This window comes from Lineus longissimus, chromosome 1, assembly GCF_910592395.1.
Source record: "Lineus longissimus chromosome 1, tnLinLong1.2, whole genome shotgun sequence".
Lineage (NCBI taxonomy): Eukaryota > Metazoa > Nemertea > Pilidiophora > Heteronemertea > Lineidae > Lineus > Lineus longissimus.
The window spans coordinates 1,701,777-1,725,981 of NC_088308.1; the positions used below are offsets into that span (position 1 = coordinate 1,701,777).

General features: G+C 38.4%; 2 protein-coding genes and 2 long non-coding RNA genes across 4 annotated transcripts; all 4 read left to right on the forward strand.

Annotated features, from left to right (window-relative positions):
* On the forward strand, positions 1 to 9,371 carry LOC135496766 (uncharacterized). Its single transcript, XM_064786256.1, has 21 exons — positions 1 to 67; positions 605 to 676; positions 798 to 845; positions 1,203 to 1,433; positions 1,850 to 1,867; positions 2,484 to 2,651; positions 3,097 to 3,159; positions 3,430 to 3,486; positions 3,716 to 3,772; positions 4,051 to 4,107; positions 4,535 to 4,591; positions 4,856 to 4,921; positions 5,658 to 5,777; positions 5,942 to 6,061; positions 6,254 to 6,345; positions 6,558 to 6,600; positions 7,169 to 7,245; positions 7,458 to 7,577; positions 8,358 to 8,477; positions 8,974 to 9,093; positions 9,258 to 9,371. The coding sequence occupies exons 2-21, from the start codon at positions 622 to 624 to the stop codon at positions 9,282 to 9,284; spliced, it is 1,716 nt and encodes a 571-aa protein (XP_064642326.1). The 5' UTR covers positions 1 to 67; positions 605 to 621; the 3' UTR covers positions 9,285 to 9,371.
* Positions 9,372 to 11,062: 1,691 nt separating this feature from the next.
* LOC135497703 (uncharacterized) lies at positions 11,063 to 12,078 on the forward strand. Its single transcript, XR_010448951.1, has 3 exons — positions 11,063 to 11,177; positions 11,390 to 11,509; positions 12,006 to 12,078. It is a non-coding gene; the product is annotated as an uncharacterized LOC135497703 (long non-coding RNA).
* A 4,480-nt stretch (positions 12,079 to 16,558) lies between these two features.
* Positions 16,559 to 18,582, forward strand: LOC135497711 (uncharacterized). Its single transcript, XM_064787548.1, has 7 exons — positions 16,559 to 16,673; positions 16,886 to 17,005; positions 17,221 to 17,262; positions 17,546 to 17,620; positions 17,865 to 17,906; positions 18,187 to 18,261; positions 18,506 to 18,582. Exons 2-7 carry the CDS (start codon positions 16,931 to 16,933, stop codon positions 18,572 to 18,574), a joined length of 378 nt encoding a protein of 125 aa, XP_064643618.1. The 5' UTR covers positions 16,559 to 16,673; positions 16,886 to 16,930; the 3' UTR covers positions 18,575 to 18,582.
* A 3,071-nt stretch (positions 18,583 to 21,653) lies between these two features.
* On the forward strand, positions 21,654 to 24,090 carry LOC135482954 (uncharacterized). The gene is made up of 6 exons (XR_010446286.1): positions 21,654 to 21,716; positions 21,961 to 22,002; positions 23,049 to 23,123; positions 23,368 to 23,409; positions 23,695 to 23,769; positions 24,014 to 24,090. It is a non-coding gene; the product is annotated as an uncharacterized LOC135482954 (long non-coding RNA).
* The last annotated feature ends 115 nt before the right edge of the window (positions 24,091 to 24,205 follow it).

The following is a 24,205-nucleotide window of genomic DNA, read 5'->3' on the forward strand; positions in this document are numbered from 1 at the left end:
TCAAGGGAGACGGACAGCAGAAGCAGACTTTCTCGAGAAACCGTCAACCAACAAACTTCGGAAGTTGGTAGGTAGTTTTACTCTGAATTCTTTCATCCCAAATTTATTTTCTTGAATATTTCAAACAAAATCTACAAATTTCTTATTTCCATTTGCAAGTAGGCATTTATTCTCCATTTTGTTGGTCCAACATTGGCATCTCAATTTTTTCAAAAGTCTAAATTTTTTCCTATAACTTAACCGCCCGTAATATATGTACTTTTCCCAATTCTTTATTTAAATAAACCTTCGGCCTCATTTACAGAGGAATTGGTCCCTATATCATGGGATCAACAGAAAGATTTATAAAAAAAGTTCAAACTTGACATGATTTGATCGAACGAATAAGTTGGCAAGGCAAACAAGATTTCTCGAAAATGCCGTAAATGTTTTGTCTTAAATATATTTCTTCTGTTCTTATGCGTCAAGTGACGTCTAATTTGTCTTTAAACCACAAATATATTTACCCTAATATAGCATATTTTTGATACACCTACAGGCACTACCAGAATATAATTGTCTTTTGTCAAAATGATGCAAACTTACACAAGATTTGTTGTTATAGGTCGTGGAAATAGAGAGATGAATTCGTCGATTTTGGCAGCATTTTTGCTGCTGGTGCTGGCAGCATGGACGGGTAAGTCAACATCATCTGACTTTCCAACAAAATGCAAATAATTTACAATTGAAGTTACTTTGTAGATCCATGATGAAAACGTTTGATCCATTTTAAGTGCACTGTGATTAATTTTTTGCAGCCGCTGAAGGTGAAAAATCCTACTGCGATAAGACACCGACTGGATACCGTAAGTTTTGCCACCGACACTCAGAAGTCAGCTGTTCTGCGAAGTCTTTCATGCTGCATCTTGATATACGAGTCACAGGCAGTCTTGATGCTCATGAGTGAACTGAAAGGCTCAAGCTTTCAACGAGTTCCCTTTGCGCTAGACAATGTAATTCTCTGATGAGGCTCTACGGTAGTTGAAAACTCATGACTGTTGTCCAAAATATGTAAAAAAAAATACGAACGTGTAAGCTCAGCACTACATTAGCCATTCCGTAACCATCTATTAATCTATTTTCGAGGAGATATGAGGCGACTAGTTCAGTTTTGCAATTTCCTTCAAAAAACCACATTAAAAGTAATTTATTTCGTCTCTTAGCCGAACTCTGTTCTTGTGCGTTCCGACATTGCAAGGCAGAATGCGCCGGAAATACCATCTGGACAATGAGGAACGTCAAGTTGAAGATTTGCATCCTCTACTGTGGCTTCAACCGAAGGTGTAAGGCGGTTCAGTACAGGAAAAGGCAGTGTACCTTAAAGTATCGTGTCTGCCGTGCTTGCGATTTGAAAAAGAAGGGAAACCGCTCCTACCATCTGTATACCAAGCTAGGTAAGTATTATATAGAGTTTGCTCACATTTCTAAAAAATTTTAAAAGTATGATTGCAGTTTTATAATTTTATGCAATTGCAAACCATTTAAGAATTTGAACTTGATGGATAGCCCTAGGTTTTTCAAATTCTAGTTCCCGACATTTTCGAACGACGGTTCTTCATTTTGTCAGTTAAAAAAAAATCAAGTTGAGAGTTAAGCGTAAACTAGCTCTGTTAACAATATCGGGTTATAGAAATGTGAAGTAGAAGGAAACCAGAGACCCCGGCGGAAAGAGTCGCCCTTTCTATGACATGAGTGCAACATGAGAGCAATGAAACTGGAATTCTGAGCCTTTGGCGCTGGGATGGAGAGTCGAACTCGTAAACCAGTATATGCCACCGCCCACATCACGTTTTTAAATTTTGTGTTTCAGGTCGATGCCGATCACGAGGTATGCAAAACAGACAACACACACGGTTGTCTTTATTGATTAAAACCTAACCTAACCTAACCTAACCTAACCTAACCTAACCTAACCTAACCTAACCTAACCTAACCTAACCTAACCTAACCTAACCTAACCTAACCTAACCTAACCTAACCTAACCTAACCTAACCTAACCTAACCTAACCTAACCTAACCTAACCTAACCTAACCTAACCTAACCTAACCTAACCTAACCTAACCTAACCTAATCTAAATAAACTTAACTTAATAAAACTAATTAAAAGTAAACAAAACTGAAGTAACTAATCATTAGACATTACGGTGATTTGAGAAATATACACGTGCATCTGTGAGATTCGAATGAAATGCAATGAAATACAATCAAAGCGTAGTACATAATATCATATCAAATCAAAAATGTGACAGCAGGGACGTTTATACAATGGATCGATAACTTGACTTTAAGTAAAATAAGCCGGTAGGTTACTCAATAATCTGACAGTTGTTTGAAAGTCTTAAGAGCTTGAATATATGAAATTCAGAATCTTAACAGTACTTGATGTATGTTTAAGTATATATCGATTATAGATTTGTCCCTTATTTTTTTGCTCTTGTGTAGAATTTAAGTGCAGAAGCCGAGGCGGCCAGTGTAAGGGCGTCAATGCCTGTAAACGCCGCATACCTGTGAAAGGAGTTTGCCCAGGACGCTTAGTCTGTTGTCGAGGAACTGCATGCTCCCGCGGTTACGTTCGCCGATACAACGGAAGTCAATGGCAATGCCTACTAAGTGAGTATCATCTGCTTTCTTAAATTAACGCATGTGTTGACAGTTTTGTTTGAGCGCAGTAAGGCGAAAAATAACACAACGGATAACGAAACCAGACGTGCCCGCACGGTATAGTAGAAAGTCAAGGTGCTTAAAACTTGAAAATTTGTTATTTTCCCTCCAAATTTCATGTTCTGTCAGTTTACAGTAATCCACAGAGCATAAAACTATGATGATAAACATGAAATTAAATTGAAGTACTAAAGGTATAGAAGGCGAAATAAGTCACCTTGTATTACTTTCATCTTAAGATCAGAAAGCACTGGCAAACGTATGAACTCAAAATTTGGCCAATAAACGTTTCTGCTGCTCCACGGAGTTATGTTAGCGTTATTAACATTATGATTGTCCAAGGACTGTGTACTCATGATGGGATCCTGTAACTAATCTGTTTTTGTTTCTTCAGAATGCGGCAGTGGTTACCAACATGTCTTTAGTTCAGGAAGATGGAAATGCGTCAGACGCTTCGGTTAGTTACATGTATAAGCTCATATCATACTTCTATAAACCTCCTTTTTTCGGATTTCACAAATAACTTTCCTTTGATGATAATACACGTTTTCTCATAGATTAATCTTGTCCTTCAAGTAAGATGGCTACTTTCACGAGCAGTATCTTGATGAAACACCCTGTTTCTTTTGGTACGCTGATCAATGGGAATCTTTCGAAAGCATGAAAACAAATAAAAATGTGAAAAACCCAATTCCCAATTAACAAATATTCTTATAAAAATTTTTAGGATGTCGCAAGGGTTTCAGACGTGTATTCGTTCTAGGAAAATGGAAATGCGTTAAACGTGAGTTATCCGTTGGTTTCCTCGTTTAGTAAGCCATGCATGTTTCAAGCGGTAATCTCATATATATATATACACCTGTTTTCATCCATTGTCTCATCTTATACGTTGAATATTTCCGCGTAGTCGTCAAATAACTAAACTGTGATGCGTGCGTTGACAATGGTTATCATGATACTGGATTTGAACAATTGATAGACCCCTGACTAAACAATGAGTTTTCTCTTCTAAGGTTGTCCCCGTGGTTTCCGCCGTGTTTTCTTCAACGGGGTATGGAGATGCATTAACCGTGAGTTATCAATTTGTTTCCTCAAATAAATCGTCTCGTTTAGATAAGTACATAAAAAATAGGATATGAGACCTTTTTATGACCTGCACGTATACCCAATCTGAGTAATCGTAAATTTAGTACCCATGTGTTCTGCGTAAGTGGTGACCAAGATCCCTGTCACAACTGCTTTTGAATCATAGCGTGTCTATTGTTTTGTATAAACTCATATTCAGGCATTTTTCGCTGATTTAACAATGTGGCCTTACATGAAATGAACCGGCATTTTCTCTTTCTAGGATGCGGACGTGGTTACCGGCTAAGTTATGTCAGGGAGAAATGGTCATGCATACGACGTAAGTTACACAGTCATTTTGTACGGCTTCGTGAATCGATTACATCTCTTATGCTGTGTTTTATCTCCTGGCTTAAACATACATTATATGGAACTGACCATAGTTTTCAGAACCTAGAACAAGTAGAGATTATTCTAATGGCGCCAAGTGGCGTTTAAACCAAGTGAGTTGAGTTGAGTGATGAAAATACATGCTCATGACACTCATTCAGTGAGTCGAATACTTTTACCGGAGTTATCTGATTAATACAGAATCACTAGTGATTTGAACGATGATGAATGAAATGTTTTTATCATTGAAGATTTATCTGCATATTTAATATTCATTACACTTCACCAATGCCAAACATGTAATGATGGATTCGATTTTGTCTGCAGAGACATTTGATGTCTGCCTTAGCAAAACGTTTAAAAAATTATCTCTTCAGGATGCGGAGTTGGTTACCGTCGAACATATTTCAAGGGAGGGTGGAAATGCAGTAAAAGTGAGTACACTATAGCCTATATCTGTGTTGGCAAAATTTGATAACCCCCTCCGATCCTACTCCGAGAAACTCCGTACCATCAGCAATTCTCGCATACTGTATCGGACGTTTAAAATAACGTACTCAAGAAACGTTTGACATGCATGTAAGAATGCAACGTTTTGTGACAACGTCTAACCTAAAATTGATTTTGAACTTCTATCATGTCTTACCACAAGCCCCGATAATGTTTATTAATATAATCTTCCTTTCCCTTTCATACAGAATGCAGCAGAGGATTCAATCTTTTATTCGTTGGAGGGAAATTGCGATGCATCAAACATCCAATCCGTGAGTTATTGATTCAGGTCATGTACATGTACATGTACATCAAGGTGTAAATAATTCTTCCTTTAGACACTCGATTTTGTAATGCAATCGCGATTTAATTTATGTTGTACAATCCCTTTTTGTACTGTTATAACCAGTCAACACTTACACCCTTTATTCTCTTTTAATGGACTGGATAACTGTATTTTTCCTGTCCAGTCCTGCACCAGTAGTTTCGTGTATTTCCACGTATTCAAAATTTCAGTTTTAATTAAAGCACACCTTAGTATACTTTGATATATCATATTTCACCTAGGAAATTCAAAAAATTGATTGTTGTAGATACAACACAATGTATAGATAACATAAATTATTAGCAAACACAATAGAAAAAGAAAAAAACGTAAAGAGAGACGTAACTTGGGAAGCAACACCCTGGCCATAAATGCATTTTCTGGGGCAATTCGACTTAGCGAATGTGTTTTAACGATCAACATCCATGTAAAAGATTCTCACCACAATTTCCAAAAGCAAACCTGCTGGTATTAGTTCCAATAAACTTCCAAGTTTGGAACTACCATAATATCGGTGCTAACTGCCGGAATTCATGAATCCTCCTTTAAAACCAGCTGAGTTTAATATGAACAGAAGAGAAGAAAAAAATCGTGATTGTGTTTTGACGATCGACAAATTGTGCTATCTCGGGTAATTTATAGAATAAAACGATTGTGATTGTGCAATATCCATCTTACTTCAGTTTGCAGAAGGAAGCGTTGTAGATCGACTAGACAGATATGCAGGTATGGCAGGAAGAAGGTTTACAGAAACGATCGCCGGGGATGTCGACAGTGTTACCGAGTATGCAAAAGCAAACCTGGTAAGTCCGGTGAATAAACTTTAAGTTGGTAAATTCCGAAATTTCACAAACACCTCCTTCAATACCGGAGAAGTTGAATATGAATAGAAGGCATCAAAGAATCGTGATTGTGTTTTAGCGATCCAAATTGTACTATCTTGAGTATAATTACCGTCACACTTCAGTTTGCAGAAGGAAGCGTTGCAGATCGACTAGACAGATATGCAGGTATGGCAGGAAGAAGGTTTACAGAAACGATCGCCGGGGATGTCGACAGTGTTACCGAGTATGCAAAAGCAAACCTGGTAAGTCCGGTGAATAAACTTTAAGTTGGTAAATTCCGAAATTTCACAAACACCTCCTTCAATACCAGAGAAGTTGAATATGAATAGAAGGCATCAAAGAATCGTGATTGTGTTTTAACGATCCAAATTGTACCATCTTGAGTATAATTACCGTCACACTTCAGGTTGCAAAAGGAAGCGTTGTGTCTTAAGCAAAAAGATATGCAGGTACGGCAGGAAGACGGTTTACAGAAACGATCGCCAGGGATGTCGACAGTGTTACCGAGTATGCAAAAGCAAACCTGGTAAGTCTGGTAAATAAAATTGAAGTTGGACCCTATCATGTCAGAGAAATTTCTCAAAGTTAAAAAATCCTCCTAAAACTCCAGTTGAGTGTAATATTTATAAAAAGCATGAAAAAAATCGTGATTGTGTTTTGACGATTGACAAATTGTGTTATCTTGGGCCATCTATAGAATAAAACTATTGTGATTGTGCAATTTACATCTTACTTCAGTTTGCAGAAGGAAGCGTTGTAGATCGACTAGACAGATATGCAGGTATGGCAGGAAGACGGTTTACAGAAACGATCGCCGGGGATGTCGACAGTGTTACCGAGTATGCAAAAGCAAACCTGGTAAGTCCGGTGAATAAACTTTAAGTTGGTAAATTCCGAAATTTCACAAACATCTCCTTCAATACCGGAGAAGTTGAATATGAATAGAAGGCATCAAAGAATCGTGATTGTGTTTTAACGATCCAAATTGTACTATCTTGAGTATAATTACCGTCACACTTCAGTTTGCAGAAGGAAGCGTTGCAGATCGACTAGACAGATATGCAGGTATGGCAGGAAGACGGTTTACAGAAACGATCGCCGGGGATGTCGACAGTGTTACCGAGTATGCAAAAGCAAACCTGGTAAGTCCGGTGAATAAACTTTAAGTTGGTAAATTCCGAAATTTCACAAACACCTCCTTCAATACCAGAGAAGTTGAATATGAATAGAAGGCATCAAAGAATCGTGATTGTGTTTTAACGATCCAAATTGTACCATCTTGAGTATAATTACCGTCACACTTCAGGTTGCAAAAGGAAGCGTTGTGTCTTAAGCAAAAAGATATGCAGGTACGGCAGGAAGAAGGTTTACAGAAACGATCGCCAGGGATGTCGACAGTGCTACCGAGTATGCAAAAGCAAACCTGGTAAGTCTGGTAAATAAAATTGAAGTTGGACCCTATCATGTCAGAGAAATTTCTCAAAGTTAAAAAATCCTCCTAAAACTCCAGTTGAGTGTAATATTTATAAAAAGCATGAAAAAAATCGTGATTGTGTTTTGACGATTGACAAATTGTGTTATTTTGGGCCATCTATAGAATAAAACTATTGTGATTGTGCAATTTCCATCTGACTTCAGTTTGCAGAAGGAAGCGTTGTAGATCGACTAGACAGATATGCAGGTATGGCAGGAAGAAGGTTTACAGAAACGATCGCCGGGGATGTCGACAGTGTTACCGAGTGTGCAAAAGCAAACCTGGTAAGTCCGGTGAATAAACTTTAAGTTGGTAAATTCCGAAATTTCACAAACATCTCCTTCAATACCGGAGAAGTTGAATATGAATAGAAGGCATCAAAGAATCGTGATTGTGTTTTAACGATCCAAATTGTACCATCTTGAGTATAATAACCGTCACACTTCAGGTTGCAAAAGGAAGCGTTGTGTCTTAAGCAAAAAGATATGCAGGTACGGCAGGAAGACGGTTTACAGAAACGATCGCCAGGGATGTCGACAGTGCTACCGATTATGCAAAAGCAAACCTGGTAAGTCTGGTAAATAAAATTGAAGTTGGACCCTATCATGTCAGAGAAATTTCTCAAAGTTAAAAAATCCTCCTAAAACTCCAGTTGAGTGTAATATTTATAAAAAGCATGAAAAAAATCGTGATTGTGTTTTGACGATTGACAAATTGTGTTATTTTGGGCCATCTATAGAATAAAACTATTGTGATTGTGCAATTTCCATCTTACTTCAGTTTGCAGAAGGAAGCGTTGTAGATCGACTAGACAGATATGCAGGCACGGCAGGAAGACGGTTTACAGAAACGATCGCCGGGGATGTCGACAGTGTTACCGAGTATGCAAAAGCAAACCTGGTAAGTCCGGTGAATAAACTTTAAGTTGGTAAATTCCGAAATTTCACAAACATCTCCTTCAATACCGGAGAAGTTGAATATGAATAGAAGGCATCAAAGAATCGTGATTGTGTTTTAACGATCCAAATTGTACTATCTTGAGTATAATTACCGTCACACTTCAGTTTGCAGAAGGAAGCGTTGCAGATCGACTAGACAGATATGCAGGTACGGCAGGAAGACGGTTTACAGAAACGATCGCCGGGGATGTCGACAGTGTTACCGAGTATGCAAAAGCAAACCTGGTAAGTCCGGTGAATAAAATTTAAGTTGGTAAATTCCGAAATTTCACAAACACCTCCTTCAATACCGGAGAAGTTGAATATGAATAGAAGGCATCAAAGAATCGTGATTGTGTTTTAACGATCCAAATTGTACCATCTTGAGTATGATTACCGTCACACTTCAGGTTGCAAAAGGAAGCGTTGTGTCTTAAGCAAAAAGATATGCAGGTACGGCAGGAAGACGGTTTACAGAAACGATCGCCAGGGATGTCGACAGTGCTACCGAGTATGCAAAAGCAAACCTGGTAAGTCTGGTAAATAAAATTGAAGTTGGACCCTATCATGTCAGAGAAATTTCTCAAAGTTAAAAAATCCTCCTAAAACTCCAGTTGAGTGTAATATTTATAAAAAGCATGAAAAAAATCGTGATTGTATTTTGACGATTGACAAATTGTGTTATCTTGGGCCATCTATAGAATAAAACTATTGTGATTGTGCAATTTCCATCTGACTTCAGTGTGCAGAAGGAAGCGTTGTAGATCGACTAGACAGATATGCAGGTACGGCAGGAAGAAGGTTTACAGAAACGATCGCCGGGGATGTCGACAGTGTTACCGAGTATGCAAAAGCAAACCTGGTAAGTCCGGTGAATAAACTTTAAGTTGGTAAATTCCGAAATTTCACAAACACCTCCTTCAATACCAGAGAAGTTGAATATGAATAGAAGGCATCAAAGAATCGTGATTGTGTTTTAACGATCCAAATTGTACCATCGTGAGTATAATTACCGTCACACTTCAGGTTGCAAAAGGAAGCGTTGTGTCTTAAGCAAAAAGATATGCAGGTACGGCAGGAAGACGGTTTACAGAAACGATCGCCAGGGATGTCGACAGTGTTACCGAGTATGCAAAAGCAAACCTGGTAAGTCTGGTAAATAAAATTGAAGTTGGACCCTATCATGTCAGAGAAATTTCTCAAAGTTAAAAAATCCTCCTAAAACTCCAGTTGAGTGTAATATTTATAAAAAGCATGAAAAAAATCGTGATTGTGTTTTGACGATTGACAAATTGTGTTATTTTGGGCCATCTATAGAATTAAACTATTGTGATTGTGCAATTTCCATCTGACTTCAGTTTGCAGAAGGAAGCGTTGTAGATCGACTAGACAGATATGCAGGTATGGCAGGAAGAAGGTTTACAGAAACGATCGCCGGGGATGTCGACAGTGTTACCGAGTATGCAAAAGCAAACCTGGTAAGTCCGGTGAATAAACTTTAAGTTGGTAAATTCCGAAATTTCACAAACATCTCCTTCAATACCGGAGAAGTTGAATATGAATAGAAGGCATCAAAGAATCGTGATTGTGTTTTAACGATCCAAATTGTACCATCGTGAGTATAATTACCGTCACACTTCAGGTTGCAAAAGGAAGCGTTGTGTCTTAAGCAAAAAGATATGCAGGTACGGCAGGAAGACGGTTTACAGAAACGATCGCCAGGGATGTCGACAGTGTTACCGAGTATGCAAAAGCAAACCTGGTAAGTCTGGTAAATAAAATTGAAGTTGGACCCTATCATGTCAGAGAAATTTCTCAAAGTTAAAAAATCCTCCTAAAACTCCAGTTGAGTGTAATATTTATAAAAAGCATGAAAAAAATCGTGATTGTGTTTTGACGATTGACAAATTGTGTTATTTTGGGCCATCTATAGAATAAAACTATTGTGATTGTGCAATTTCCATCTGACTTCAGTTTGCAGAAGGAAGCGTTGTAGATCGACTAGACAGATATGCAGGTATGGCAGGAAGAAGGTTTACAGAAACGATCGCCGGGGATGCCGACAGTGTTACCGAGTATGCAAAAGCAAACCTGGTAAGTCCGGTGAATAAACTTTAAGTTGGTAAATTCCGAAATTTCACAAACATCTCCTTCAATACCGGAGAAGTTGAATATGAATAGAAGGCATCAAAGAATCGTGATTGTGTTTTAACGATCCAAATTGTACTATCTTGAGTATAATTACCGTCACACTTCAGGTTGCAAAAGGAAGCGTTGTGTCTTAAGCAAAAAGATATGCAGGTACGGCAGGAAGACGGTTTACAGAAACGATCGCCAGGGATGTCGACAGTGTTACCGAGTATGCAAAAGCAAACCTGGTAAGTCCGGTGAATAAACTTTAAGTTGGTAAATTCCGAAATTTCACAAACATCTCCTTCAATACCGGAGAAGTTGAATATGAATAGAAGGCATCAAAGAATCGTGATTGTGTTTTAACGATCCAAATTGTACTATCTTGAGTATAATTACCGTCACACTTCAGTTTGCAGAAGGAAGCGTTGCAGATCGACTAGACAGATATGCAGGTATGGCAGGAAGAAGGTTTACAGAAACGATCGCCGGGGATGTCGACAGTGTTACCGAGTATGCAAAAGCAAACCTGGTAAGTCCGGTGAATAAACTTTAAGTTGGTAAATTCCGAAATTTCACAAACATCTCCTTCAATACCAGAGAAGTTGAATATGAATAGAAGGCATCAAAGAATCGTGATTGTGTTTTAACGATCCAAATTGTACCATCTTGAGTATAATTACCGTCACACTTCAGGTTGCAAAAGGAAGCGTTGTGTCTTAAGCAAAAAGATATGCAGGTACGGCAGGAAGACGGTTTACAGAAACGATCGCCAGGGATGTCGACAGTGCTACCGAGTATGCAAAAGCAAACCTGGTAAGTCTGGTAAATAAAATTGAAGTTGGACCCTATCATGTCAGAGAAATTTCTCAAAGTTAAAAAATCCTCCTAAAACTCCAGTTGAGTGTAATATTTATAAAAAGCATGAAAAAAATCGTGATTGTGTTTTGACGATTGACAAATTGTGTTATTTTGGGCCATCTATAGAATAAAACTATTGTGATTGTGCAATTTCCATCTGACTTCAGTTTGCAGAAGGAAGCGTTGTAGATCGACTAGACAGATATGCAGGTATGGCAGGAAGAAGGTTTACAGAAACGATCGCCGGGGATGTCGACAGTGTTACCGAGTATGCAAAAGCAAACCTGGTAAGTCCGGTGAATAAACTTTAAGTTGGTAAATTCCGAAATTTCACAAACATCTCCTTCAATACCGGAGAAGTTGAATATGAATAGAAGGCATCAAAGAATCGTGATTGTGTTTTAACGATCCAAATTGTACTATCTTGAGTATAATTACCGTCACACTTCAGGTTGCAAAAGGAAGCGTTGTGTCTTAAGCAAAAAGATATGCAGGTACGGCAGGAAGACGGTTTACAGAAACGATCGCCAGGGATGTCGACAGTGCTACCGAGTATGCAAAAGCAAACCTGGTAAGTCTGGTAAATAAAATTGAAGTTGGACCCTATCATGTCAGAGAAATTTCTCAAAGTTAAAAAATCCTCCTAAAACTCCAGTTGAGTGTAATATTTATAAAAAGCATGAAAAAAATCGTGATTGTGTTTTGACGATTGGCAAATTGTGTTATCTTGGGTCATCTATAGAATAAAACGATTGTGATTGTGCAATTTCCATCTGACTTCAGTTTGCAGAAGGAAGCGTTGTAGAGCGACTAGACAGAAATGCAGGTACGGCAGGAAGAAGGTTTACAGAAACGATCGCCGGGGATGTCGACAGTGTTACCGAGTATGCAAAAGCAAACCTGGTAAGTCCGGTGAATAAACTTTAAGTTGGTAAATTCCGAAATTTCACAAACATTTCCTTCAATACCGGAGAAGTTGAATATGAATAGAAGGCATCAAAGAATCGTGATTGTGTTTTAACGATCCAAATTGTACTATCTTGAGTATAATTACCGTCACACTTCAGTTTGCAGAAGGAAGCGTTGTAGATCGACTAGACAGATATGCAGGTATGGCAGGAAGAAGGTTTACAGAAACGATCGCCGGGGATGTCGACAGTGTTACCGAGTATGCAAAAGCAAACCTGGTAAGTCCGGTGAATAAACTTTAAGTTGGTAAATTCCGAAATTTCACAAACATCTCCTTCAATACCAGAGAAGTTGAATATGAATAGAAGGCATCAAAGAATCGTGATTGTGTTTTAACGATCCAAATTGTACCATCTTGAGTATAATTACCGTCACACTTCAGGTTGCAAAAGGAAGCGTTGTGTCTTAAGCAAAAAGATATGCAGGTACGGCAGTAAGACGGTTTACAGAAACGATCGCCAGGGATGTCGACAGTGTTACCGAGTATGCAAAAGCAAACCTGGTAAGTCTGGTAAATAAAATTGAAGTTGGACCCTATCATGTCAGAGAAATTTCTCAAAGTTAAAAAATCCTCCTAAAACTCCAGTTGAGTGTAATATTTATAAAAAGCATGAAAAAAATCGTGATTGTATTTTGACGATTGACAAATTGTGTTATCTTGGGCCATCTATAGAATAAAACTATTGTGATTGTGCAATTTCCATCTGACTTCAGTGTGCAGAAGGAAGCGTTGTAGATCGACTAGACAGATATGCAGGTACGGCAGGAAGAAGGTTTACAGAAACGATCGCCGGGGATGTCGACAGTGTTACCGAGTATGCAAAAGCAAACCTGGTAAGTCCGGTGAATAAACTTTAAGTTGGTAAATTCCGAAATTTCACAAACACCTCCTTCAATACCAGAGAAGTTGAATATGAATAGAAGGCATCAAAGAATCGTGATTGTGTTTTAACGATCCAAATTGTACCATCGTGAGTATAATTACCGTCACACTTCAGGTTGCAAAAGGAAGCGTTGTGTCTTAAGCAAAAAGATATGCAGGTACGGCAGGAAGACGGTTTACAGAAACGATCGCCAGGGATGTCGACAGTGTTACCGAGTATGCAAAAGCAAACCTGGTAAGTCTGGTAAATAAAATTGAAGTTGGACCCTATCATGTCAGAGAAATTTCTCAAAGTTAAAAAATCCTCCTAAAACTCCAGTTGAGTGTAATATTTATAAAAAGCATGAAAAAAATCGTGATTGTGTTTTGACGATTGACAAATTGTGTTATTTTGGGCCATCTATAGAATTAAACTATTGTGATTGTGCAATTTCCATCTGACTTCAGTTTGCAGAAGGAAGCGTTGTAGATCGACTAGACAGATATGCAGGTATGGCAGGAAGAAGGTTTACAGAAACGATCGCCGGGGATGTCGACAGTGTTACCGAGTATGCAAAAGCAAACCTGGTAAGTCCGGTGAATAAACTTTAAGTTGGTAAATTCCGAAATTTCACAAACACCTCCTTCAATACCAGAGAAGTTGAATATGAATAGAAGGCATCAAAGAATCGTGATTGTGTTTTAACGATCCAAATTGTACTATCTTGAGTATAATTACCGTCACACTTCAGGTTGCAAAAGGAAGCGTTGTGTCTTAAGCAAAAAGATATGCAGGTACGGCAGGAAGACGGTTTACAGAAACGATCGCCAGGGATGTCGACAGTGCTACCGAGTATGCAAAAGCAAACCTGGTAAGTCTGGTAAATAAAATTGAAGTTGGACCCTATCATGTCAGAGAAATTTCTCAAAGTTAAAAAATCCTCCTAAAACTCCAGTTGAGTGTAATATTTATAAAAAGCATGAAAAAAATCGTGATTGTGTTTTGACGATTGGCAAATTGTGTTATCTTGGGTCATCTATAGAATAAAACGATTGTGATTGTGCAATTTCCATCTGACTTCAGTTTGCAGAAGGAAGCGTTGTAGAGCGACTAGACAGAAATGCAGGTACGGCAGGAAGAAGGTTTACAGAAACGATCGCCGGGGATGTCGACAGTGTTACCGAGTATGCAAAAGCAAACCTGGTAAGTCCGGTGAATAAACTTTAAGTTGGTAAATTCCGAAATTTCACAAACATTTCCTTCAATACCGGAGAAGTTGAATATGAATATAAGGCATCAAAGAATCGTGATTGTGTTTTAACGATCCAAATTGTACTATCTTGAGTATAATTACCGTCACACTTCAGTTTGCAGAAGGAAGCGTTGTAGATCGACTAGACAGATATGCAGGTATGGCAGGAAGAAGGTTTACAGAAACGATCGCCGGGGATGTCGACAGTGTTACCGAGTATGCAAAAGCAAACCTGGTAAGTCCGGTGAATAAACTTTAAGTTGGTAAATTCCGAAATTTCACAAACACCTCCTTCAATACCAGAGAAGTTGAATATGAATAGAAGGCATCAAAGAATCGTGATTGTGTTTTAACGATCCAAATTGTACCATCTTGTGTATAATTACCGTCACACTTCAGGTTGCAAAAGGAAGCGTTGTGTCTTAAGCAAAAAGATATGCAGGTACGGCAGTAAGACGGTTTACAGAAACGATCGCCAGGGATGTCGACAGTGTTACCGAGTATGCAAAAGCAAACCTGGTAAGTCTGGTAAATAAAATTGAAGTTGGACCCTATCATGTCAGAGAAATTTCTCAAAGTTAAAAAATCCTCCTAAAACTCCAGTTGAGTGTAATATTTATAAAAAGCATGAAAAAAATCGTGATTGTATTTTGACGATTGACAAATTGTGTTATCTTGGGCCATCTATAGAATAAAACTATTGTGATTGTGCAATTTCCATCTGACTTCAGTGTGCAGAAGGAAGCGTTGTAGATCGACTAGACAGATATGCAGGTACGGCAGGAAGAAGGTTTACAGAAACGATCGCCGGGGATGTCGACAGTGTTACCGAGTATGCAAAAGCAAACCTGGTAAGTCCGGTGAATAAACTTTAAGTTGGTAAATTCCGAAATTTCACAAACACCTCCTTCAATACCAGAGAAGTTGAATATGAATAGAAGGCATCAAAGAATCGTGATTGTGTTTTAACGATCCAAATTGTACCATCGTGAGTATAATTACCGTCACACTTCAGGTTGCAAAAGGAAGCGTTGTGTCTTAAGCAAAAAGATATGCAGGTACGGCAGGAAGACGGTTTACAGAAACGATCGCCAGGGATGTCGACAGTGTTACCGAGTATGCAAAAGCAAACCTGGTAAGTCTGGTAAATAAAATTGAAGTTGGACCCTATCATGTCAGAGAAATTTCTCAAAGTTAAAAAATCCTCCTAAAACTCCAGTTGAGTGTAATATTTATAAAAAGCATGAAAAAAATCGTGATTGTGTTTTGACGATTGACAAATTGTGTTATTTTGGGCCATCTATAGAATTAAACTATTGTGATTGTGCAATTTCCATCTGACTTCAGTTTGCAGAAGGAAGCGTTGTAGATCGACTAGACAGATATGCAGGTATGGCAGGAAGAAGGTTTACAGAAACGATCGCCGGGGATGTCGACAGTGTTACCGAGTATGCAAAAGCAAACCTGGTAAGTCCGGTGAATAAACTTTAAGTTGGTAAATTCCGAAATTTCACAAACACCTCCTTCAATACCAGAGAAGTTGAATATGAATAGAAGGCATCAAAGAATCGTGATTGTGTTTTAACGATCCAAATTGTACCATCTTGAGTATAATTACCGTCACACTTCAGGTTGCAAAAGGAAGCGTTGTGTCTTAAGCAAAAAGATATGCAGGTACGGCAGGAAGACGGTTTACAGAAACGATCGCCGGGGATGTCGACAGTGTTACCGAGTATGCAAAAGCAAACCTGGTAAGTCTGGTAAATAAAATTGAAGTTGGACCCTATCATGTCAGAGAAATTTCTCAAAGTTAAAAAATCCTCCTAAAACTCCAGTTGAGTGTAATATTTATAAAAAGCATGAAAAAAATCGTGATTGTGTTTTGACAATTGACAAATTGTGTTATTTTGGGCCATCTATAGAATAAAACTATTGTGATTGTGCAATTTCCATCTGACTTCAGTTTGCAGAAGGAAGCGTTGTAGATCGACTAGACAGATATGCAGGTATGGCAGGAAGAAGGTTTACAGAAACGATCGCCGGGGATGTCGACAGTGTTACCGAGTATGCAAAAGCAAACCTGGTAAGTCCGGTGAATAAACTTTAAGTTGGTAAATTCCGAAATTTCACAAACACCTCCTTCAATACCAGAGAAGTTGAATATGAATAGAAGGCATCAAAGAATCGTGATTGTGTTTTAACGATCCAAATTGTACCATCTTGAGTATAATTACCGTCACACTTCAGGTTGCAAAAGGAAGCGTTGTGTCTTAAGCAAAAAGATATGCAGGTACGGCAGGAAGACGGTTTACAGAAACGATCGCCGGGGATGTCGACAGTGTTACCGAGTGTGCAAAAGCAAACCTGGTAAGTCTGGTAAATAAAATTGAAGTTGGACCCTATCATGTCAGAGAAATTTCTCAAAGTTAAAAAATCCTCCTAAAACTCCAGTTGAGTGTAATATTTATAAAAAGCATGAAAAAAATTGTGATTGTGATTTGACGATTGACAAATTGTGTTATTTTGGGCCATCTATAGAATAAAACTATTGTGATTGTGCAATTTCCATCTGACTTCAGTTTGCAGAAGGAAGCGTTGTAGATCGACTAGACAGATATGCAGGTATGGCAGGAAGAAGGTTTACAGAAACGATCGCCGGGGATGTCGACAGTGTTACCGAGTATGCAAAAGCAAACCTGGTAAGTCCGGTGAATAAAATTTAAGTTGGACCCAATCATGTTACGTCGTGAAAATGTTCTCTCGCCTGCTTAGAAGAAAGCCAAAGGGAATTGCCAGTTACTACCAGTTATTAAAGAATATCTGACCGAGTCGATCACTATCGACATTTGCTGTCAGAGTAAAGACAAAGATTTCACTCAACATGCTTCTAGAAATTTCTTTGTCAATATTTCAGCATGTGGTGTGGGCTACAAATGGAAGAATAGAAAATGCCGCTGTAAGTAGTGTACTAACCTAGAAATAAACCACTCAGATCCCCCCAAAAAATTAGCTGGTAACGAAACCACCTGGCTCAAACTCTTGACTTTTCGAAATAAAGAATTGACCATGCGGGGGAGGTAAAATACAACAAGGGCATGTTTGGTTTCCTTAAGAGGTATTATTTGCAGCCAAAGTCCATTTGGCCTTAGGTACATTTACTTTGCCAGTAAAAAAATGAGAAATCTTGCTGACTGAAGAAGCTGGACCTTTTTTTTTTCTGATTGTCTTTCACTTTGTAGTCTACAAATGCCCATCTGGTTATAAAAAAGTTCGGACTGGCATATGGAGACGGAGGACAATCTGCAGGAAAAAAGGTGCGTTTGATTTTATTTTTTCTCTTTGAATTTCTTCCCATGCTTCATAGATTCGTTTTACCTACATTTTCATTTAGTAAAAATGTTCTCTGGCCTGCTTAGAAGAAAGGGAAAGGGAATTGACAGTTACTACCAGTAATCAATGTATATCTGACCGAGTCGATCACTATCGACATTTGTTGTCAGAGTAAAGACAAATATTTAACGCAACATGCTTCAAGAAATTTCTATGTATATATTTCAGCATGTGGTGTGGGCTACAGACGAAAGAAAGGAAAATGCCGCTGTAAGTTTTGTACTAACCAAGAAATAAAGCACTTCAGATCAAAACAAACCTTACTGGAAATACAGACACCTGGCTGAAACGCTGGACTTTTCTAAATAAAGAATTGATCACGTGGGGGGAGGTAAAATACAACAAGGGCATGTTTGGTTTCCTTAAGAGGTATTATTTGCAGCCAACACCCATTTGGCCTTGGGTACATTTACTTTGCCAGTAAAAAAATGAGAAATCTTGCTGACTGAAGAAGCTGGACCTTATTTTCTGATTGTCTTTCACTTTGTAGTCTACAAATGCCCATCTGGTTATAAAAAAGTTCGGACTGGCATATGGAGACGGAGGACAATCTGCAGGAAAAAAGGTGCGTTTGATTTTATTTTTTCTCTTTGAATTTCTTCCCATGCTTCATAGATTCGTTTTACCTACATTTTCATTTAGTAAAAATGTTCTCTGGCCTGCTTAGAAGAAAGGGAAAGGGAATTGACAGTTTCTACCAGTAATCAATGTATATCTGACCGAGTCGATCACTATCGACATTTGTTGTCAGAGTAAAGACAAAGATTTAACTCAACAGGCTTCTACAAATTTCTATGTCAATATTTCAGCATGTGGTGTGGGCTACAGATGGAAAAAAGGAAAATGCCGCTGTAAGTTGTGTACTAACCAAGAAATAAAGCACTTCAGATCAAAACAAACCTAACTGGAAATACAGACACCTGGCTGAAACTCTTGACTTTTCGAAATAAAGAATTGATAATGCGGGTGAGGTAACAACAAGAGCATGGTTGGTTTCCTAAAAGGGTACTACAGCACCTAAAGACCCTTTGGCCTAAACAGTTAGCTACATTTACTTTGCCAGTAGAAAAAAAGAAGTCTTGCTGACTGAACAAGCTCGACCTTATTTTCTGATTGTCTTTCACTTTGTAGTCCACAAATGCCCATCTGGTTATAAAAAAGTTCGGACTGGCATATTGAGACGGAGGACAGTCTGCAGGAAAAAAGGTGCGTTTGATTTTATTTTTTCTCTTCGACGTATTTCGCAAGCTTCTTAGATTTACTTTACCTCCATTTTCATTTAGGAATGTTCAGAGAGGACTAAGGGCCGGGCCATGTCCACAGCCACTGTTATATTTCGTCTTTCCACTGCTGCTGTGTATCACCCACACATGTTATTATAGTCTCAAGATTCTAGGATACAGTCGCAAGAAAATGTTATCTGTCGTGCTGAGAAGATAGTGAAAGAGAATTACAAGTTACTACCAGTTATCAAAGAATATCTGACCGAGTCGATCACTATCGACATTGTTGTCAGAGTAAAGAGAAAGATTTAACTCAACATGCTTCTAGATATTTTTATGTCAATATTTCAGCATGTGGTGTAGGCTACAGATGGAAAAAGGGAAAATGCCGCTGTAAGTTGTGTACTAACCTAGAAATCAAACACCTCAGATCCAAAAAAAACCTAACTGGTAATGCAGCCACCTGGCCTAAACTCTTGACTTTTCGAAATGAAGAATTGATAATGCGGGTGAGGTAACAACAAGAGCATGTTTGGTTTCCTAAAAGGGTACTACAGCACCTAAAGACCCTTTGGCCTAAACAGTTAGCTACATTTACTTTGCCAGTAGAAAAAAAGAAGTCTTGCTGACTGAACAAGCTCGACCTTATTTTCTGATTGTCTTTCACTTTGTAGTCTACAAATGCCCATCTGGTTATAAAAAAGTTCGGACTGGCATATTGAGACGGAGGACAATCTGCAGGAAAAAAGGTGCGTTTGATTTTATTTTTTCTCTTTGAATTTCTTCCCATGCTTCATAGATTCGTTTTACCTACATTTTCATTTAGTAAAAATGTTCTCTGGCCTGCTTAGAAGAAAGGGAAAGGGAATTGACAGTTTCTACCAGTAATCAATGTATATCTGACCGAGTCGATCACTATCGACATTTGTTGTCAGAGTAAAGACAAAGATTTAACTCAACAGGCTTCTACAAATTTCTATGTCAATATTTCAGCATGTGGTGTGGGCTACAGATGGAAAAAAGGAAAATGCCGCTGTAAGTTGTGTACTAACCAAGAAATAAAGCACTTCAGATCAAAACAAACCTAACTGGAAATACAGACACCTGGCTGAAACTCTTGACTTTTCGAAATAAAGAATTGATAATGCGGGTGAGGTAACAACAAGAGCATGGTTGGTTTCCTAAAAGGGTACTACAGCACCTAAAGACCCTTTGGCCTAAACAGTTAGCTACATTTACTTTGCCAGTAGAAAAAAAGAAGTCTTGCTGACTGAACAAGCTCGACCTTATTTTCTGATTGTCTTTCACTTTGTAGTCTACAAATGCCCATCTGGTTATAAAAAAGTTCGGACTGGCATATTGAGACGGAGGACAATCTGCAGGAAAAAAGGTGCGTTTGATTTTATTTTTTCTCTTTGAATTTCTTCCCATGCTTCATAGATTCGTTTTACCTACATTTTCATTTAGTAAAAATGTTCTCTGGCCTGCTTAGAAGAAAGGGAAAGGGAATTGACAGTTTCTACCAGTAATCAATGTATATCTGACCGAGTCGATCACTATCGACATTTGTTGTCAGAGTAAAGACAAAGATTTAACTCAACAGGCTTCTACAAATTTCTATGTCAATATTTCAGCATGTGGTGTGGGCTACAGATGGAAAAAAGGAAAATGCCGCTGTAAGTTGTGTACTAACCAAGAAATAAAGCACTTCAGATCAAAACAAACCTAACTGGAAATACAGACACCTGGCTGAAACTCTTGACTTTTCGAAATAAAGAATTGATAATGCGGGTGAGGTAACAACAAGAGCATGGTTGGTTTCCTAAAAGGGTACTACAGCACCTAAAGACCCTTTGGCCTAAACAGTTAGCTACATTTACTGTGCCAGTAGAAAAAAAGAAGTCTTGCTGACTGAACAAGCTCGACCTTATTTTCTGATTGTCTTTCACTTTGTAGTCTACAAATGCCCATCTGGTTATAAAAAAGTTCGGACTGGCATATTGAGACGGAGGACAGTCTGCAGGAAAAAAGGTGCGTTTGATTTTATTTTTTCTCTTCGACGTATTTCGCAAGCTTCTTAGATTTACTTTACCTCCATTTTCATTTAGGAATGTTCAGAGAGGACTAAGGGCCGGGCCATGTCCACAGCCACTGTTATATTTCGTCTTTCCACTGCTGCTGTGTATCACCCACACATGTTATTATAGTCTCAAGATTCTAGGATACAGTCGCAAGAAAATGTTATCTGTCGTGCTGAGAAGATAGTGAAAGAGAATTACAAGTTACTACCAGTTATCAAAGAATATCTGACCGAGTCGATCACTATCGACATTGTTGTCAGAGTAAAGAGAAAGATTTAACTCAACATGCTTCTAGATATTTTTATGTCAATATTTCAGCATGTGGTGTAGGCTACAGATGGAAAAAGGGAAAATGCCGCTGTAAGTTGTGTACTAACCTAGAAATCAAACACCTCAGATCCAAAAAAAACCTAACTGGTAATGCAGCCACCTGGCCCAAACTCTTGACTTTTCGAAATAAAGAATTGATAATGCGGGTGAGGTAACAACAAGAGCATGTTTGGTTTCCTAAAAGGGTACTACAGCACCTAAAGACCCTTTGGCCTAAACAGTTAGCTACATTTACTTTGCCAGTAGAAAAAAAGAAGTCTTGCTGACTGAAGAAGCTCGACCTTATTTTCTGATTGTCTTTCACTTTGTAGTCTACAAATGCCCATCTGGTTATAAAAAAGTTCGGACTGGCATATTGAGACGGAGGACAATCTGCAGGAAAAAAGGTGCGTTTGATTTTATTTTTTCTCTTTGAATTTCTTCCCATGCTTCATAGATTCGTTTTACCTACATTTTCATTTAGTAAAAATGTTCTCTGGCCTGCTTAGAAGAAAGGGAAAGGGAATTGACAGTTTCTACCAGTAATCAATGTATATCTGACCGAGTCGATCACTATCGACATTTGTTGTCAGAGTAAAGACAAAGATTTAACTCAACAGGCTTCTACAAATTTCTATGTCAATATTTCAGCATGTGGTGTGGGCTACAGATGGAAAAAAGGAAAATGCCGCTGTAAGTTGTGTACTAACCAAGAAATAAAGCACTTCAGATCAAAACAAACCTAACTGGAAATACAGACACCTGGCTGAAACTCTTGACTTTTCGAAATAAAGAATTGATAATGCGGGTGAGGTAACAACAAGAGCATGGTTGGTTTCCTAAAAGGGTACTACAGCACCTAAAGACCCTTTGGCCTAAACAGTTAGCTACATTTACTGTGCCAGTAGAAAAAAAGAAGTCTTGCTGACTGAACAAGCTCGACCTTATTTTCTGATTGTCTTTCACTTTGTAGTCTACAAATGCCCATCTGGTTATAAAAAAGTTCGGACTGGCATATTGAGACGGAGGACAGTCTGCAGGAAAAAAGGTGCGTTTGATTTTATTTTTTCTCTTCGACGTATTTCGCAAGCTTCTTAGATTTACTTTACCTCCATTTTCATTTAGGAATGTTCAGAGAGGACTAAGGGCCGGGCCATGTCCACAGCCACTGTTATATTTCGTCTTTCCACTGCTGCTGTGTATCACCCACACATGTTATTATAGTCTCAAGATTCTAGGATACAGTCGCAAGAAAATGTTATCTGTCGTGCTGAGAAGATAGTGAAAGAGAATTACAAGTTACTACCAGTTATCAAAGAATATCTGACCGAGTCGATCACTATCGACATTGTTGTCAGAGTAAAGAGAAAGATTTAACTCAACATGCTTCTAGATATTTTTATGTCAATATTTCAGCATGTGGTGTAGGCTACAGATGGAAAAAGGGAAAATGCCGCTGTAAGTTGTGTACTAACCTAGAAATCAAACACCTCAGATCCAAAAAAAACCTAACTGGTAATGCAGCCACCTGGCCCAAACTCTTGACTTTTCGAAATAAAGAATTGATAATGCGGGTGAGGTAACAACAAGAGCATGTTTGGTTTCCTAAAAGGGTACTACAGCACCTAAAGACCCTTTGGCCTAAACAGTTAGCTACATTTACTTTGCCAGTAGAAAAAAAGAAGTCTTGCTGACTGAAGAAGCTCGACCTTATTTTCTGATTGTCTTTCACTTTGTAGTCTACAAATGCCCATCTGGTTATAAAAAAGTTCGGACTGGCATATGGAGACGGAGGACAATCTGCAGGAAAAAAGGTGCGTTTGATTTTATTTTTTCTCTTTGAATTTCTTCCCATGCTTCATAGATTCGTTTTACCTACATTTTCATTTAGTAAAAATGTTCTCTGGCCTGCTTAGAAGAAAGGGAAAGGGAATTGACAGTTACTACCAGTAATCAATGTATATCTGACCGAGTCGATCACTATCGACATTTGTTGTCAGAGTAAAGACAAATATTTAACGCAACATGCTTCAAGAAATTTCTATGTATATATTTCAGCATGTGGTGTGGGCTACAGACGAAAGAAAGGAAAATGCCGCTGTAAGTTTTGTACTGTACTAACCAAGAAATAAAGCACTTCAGATCAAAACAAACCTTACTGGAAATACAGACACCTGGCTGAAATGCTGGACTTTTCTAAATAAAGAATTGATCATGTGGGGGGAGGTAAAATACAACAAGGGCATGTTTGGTTTCCTTAAGAGGTATTATTTGCAGCCAACACCCATTTGGCCTTGGGTACATTTACTTTGCCAGTAAAAAAATGAGAAATCTTGCTGACTGAAGAAGCTGGACCTTATTTTCTGATTGTCTTTCACTTTGTAGTCTACAAATGCCCATCTGGTTATAAAAAAGTTCGGACTGGCATATGGAGACGGAGGACAATCTGCAGGAAAAAAGGTGCGTTTGATTTTATTTTTTCTCTTTGAATTTCTTCCCATGCTTCATAGATTCGTTTTACCTACATTTTCATTTAGTAAAAATGTTCTCTGGCCTGCTTAGAAGAAAGGGAAAGGGAATTGACAGTTACTACCAGTAATCAATGTATATCTGACCGAGTCGATCACTATCGACATTTGTTGTCAGAGTAAAGACAAAGATTTAACTCAACAGGCTTCTACAAATTTCTATGTCAATATTTCAGCATGTGGTGTGGGCTACAGATGGAAAAAAGGAAAATGCCGCTGTAAGTTGTGTACTAACCAAGAAATAAAGCACTTCAGATCAAAACAAACCTAACTGGAAATACAGACACCTGGCTGAAACTCTTGACTTTTCGAAATAAAGAATTGATAATGCGGGTGAGGTAACAACAAGAGCATGGTTGGTTTCCTAA

Bases quoted from the DNA above. Each gene is read 5' to 3' on its own strand.
- LOC135497711 (XM_064787548.1), top strand. From the start codon at position 16,931: ATGGCAGGAAGAAGGTTTACAGAAACGATCGCCGGGGATGTCGACAGT. The intron at 17,263-17,545 runs GTAAGTAGTGTA...TTCACTTTGTAG, and splicing joins GAAGAATAGAAAATGCCGCT to TCTACAAATGCCCATCTGGT. The intron at 17,907-18,186 runs GTAAGTTTTGTA...TTCACTTTGTAG, and splicing joins AAAGAAAGGAAAATGCCGCT to TCTACAAATGCCCATCTGGT.
- LOC135496766 (XM_064786256.1), top strand. From the start codon at position 622: ATGAATTCGTCGATTTTGGCAGCATTTTTGCTGCTGGTGCTGGCAGCA. The intron at 677-797 runs GTAAGTCAACAT...AATTTTTTGCAG, and splicing joins GGTGCTGGCAGCATGGACGG to CCGCTGAAGGTGAAAAATCC. The intron at 3,773-4,050 runs GTGAGTTATCAA...TTCTCTTTCTAG, and splicing joins GGTATGGAGATGCATTAACC to GATGCGGACGTGGTTACCGG.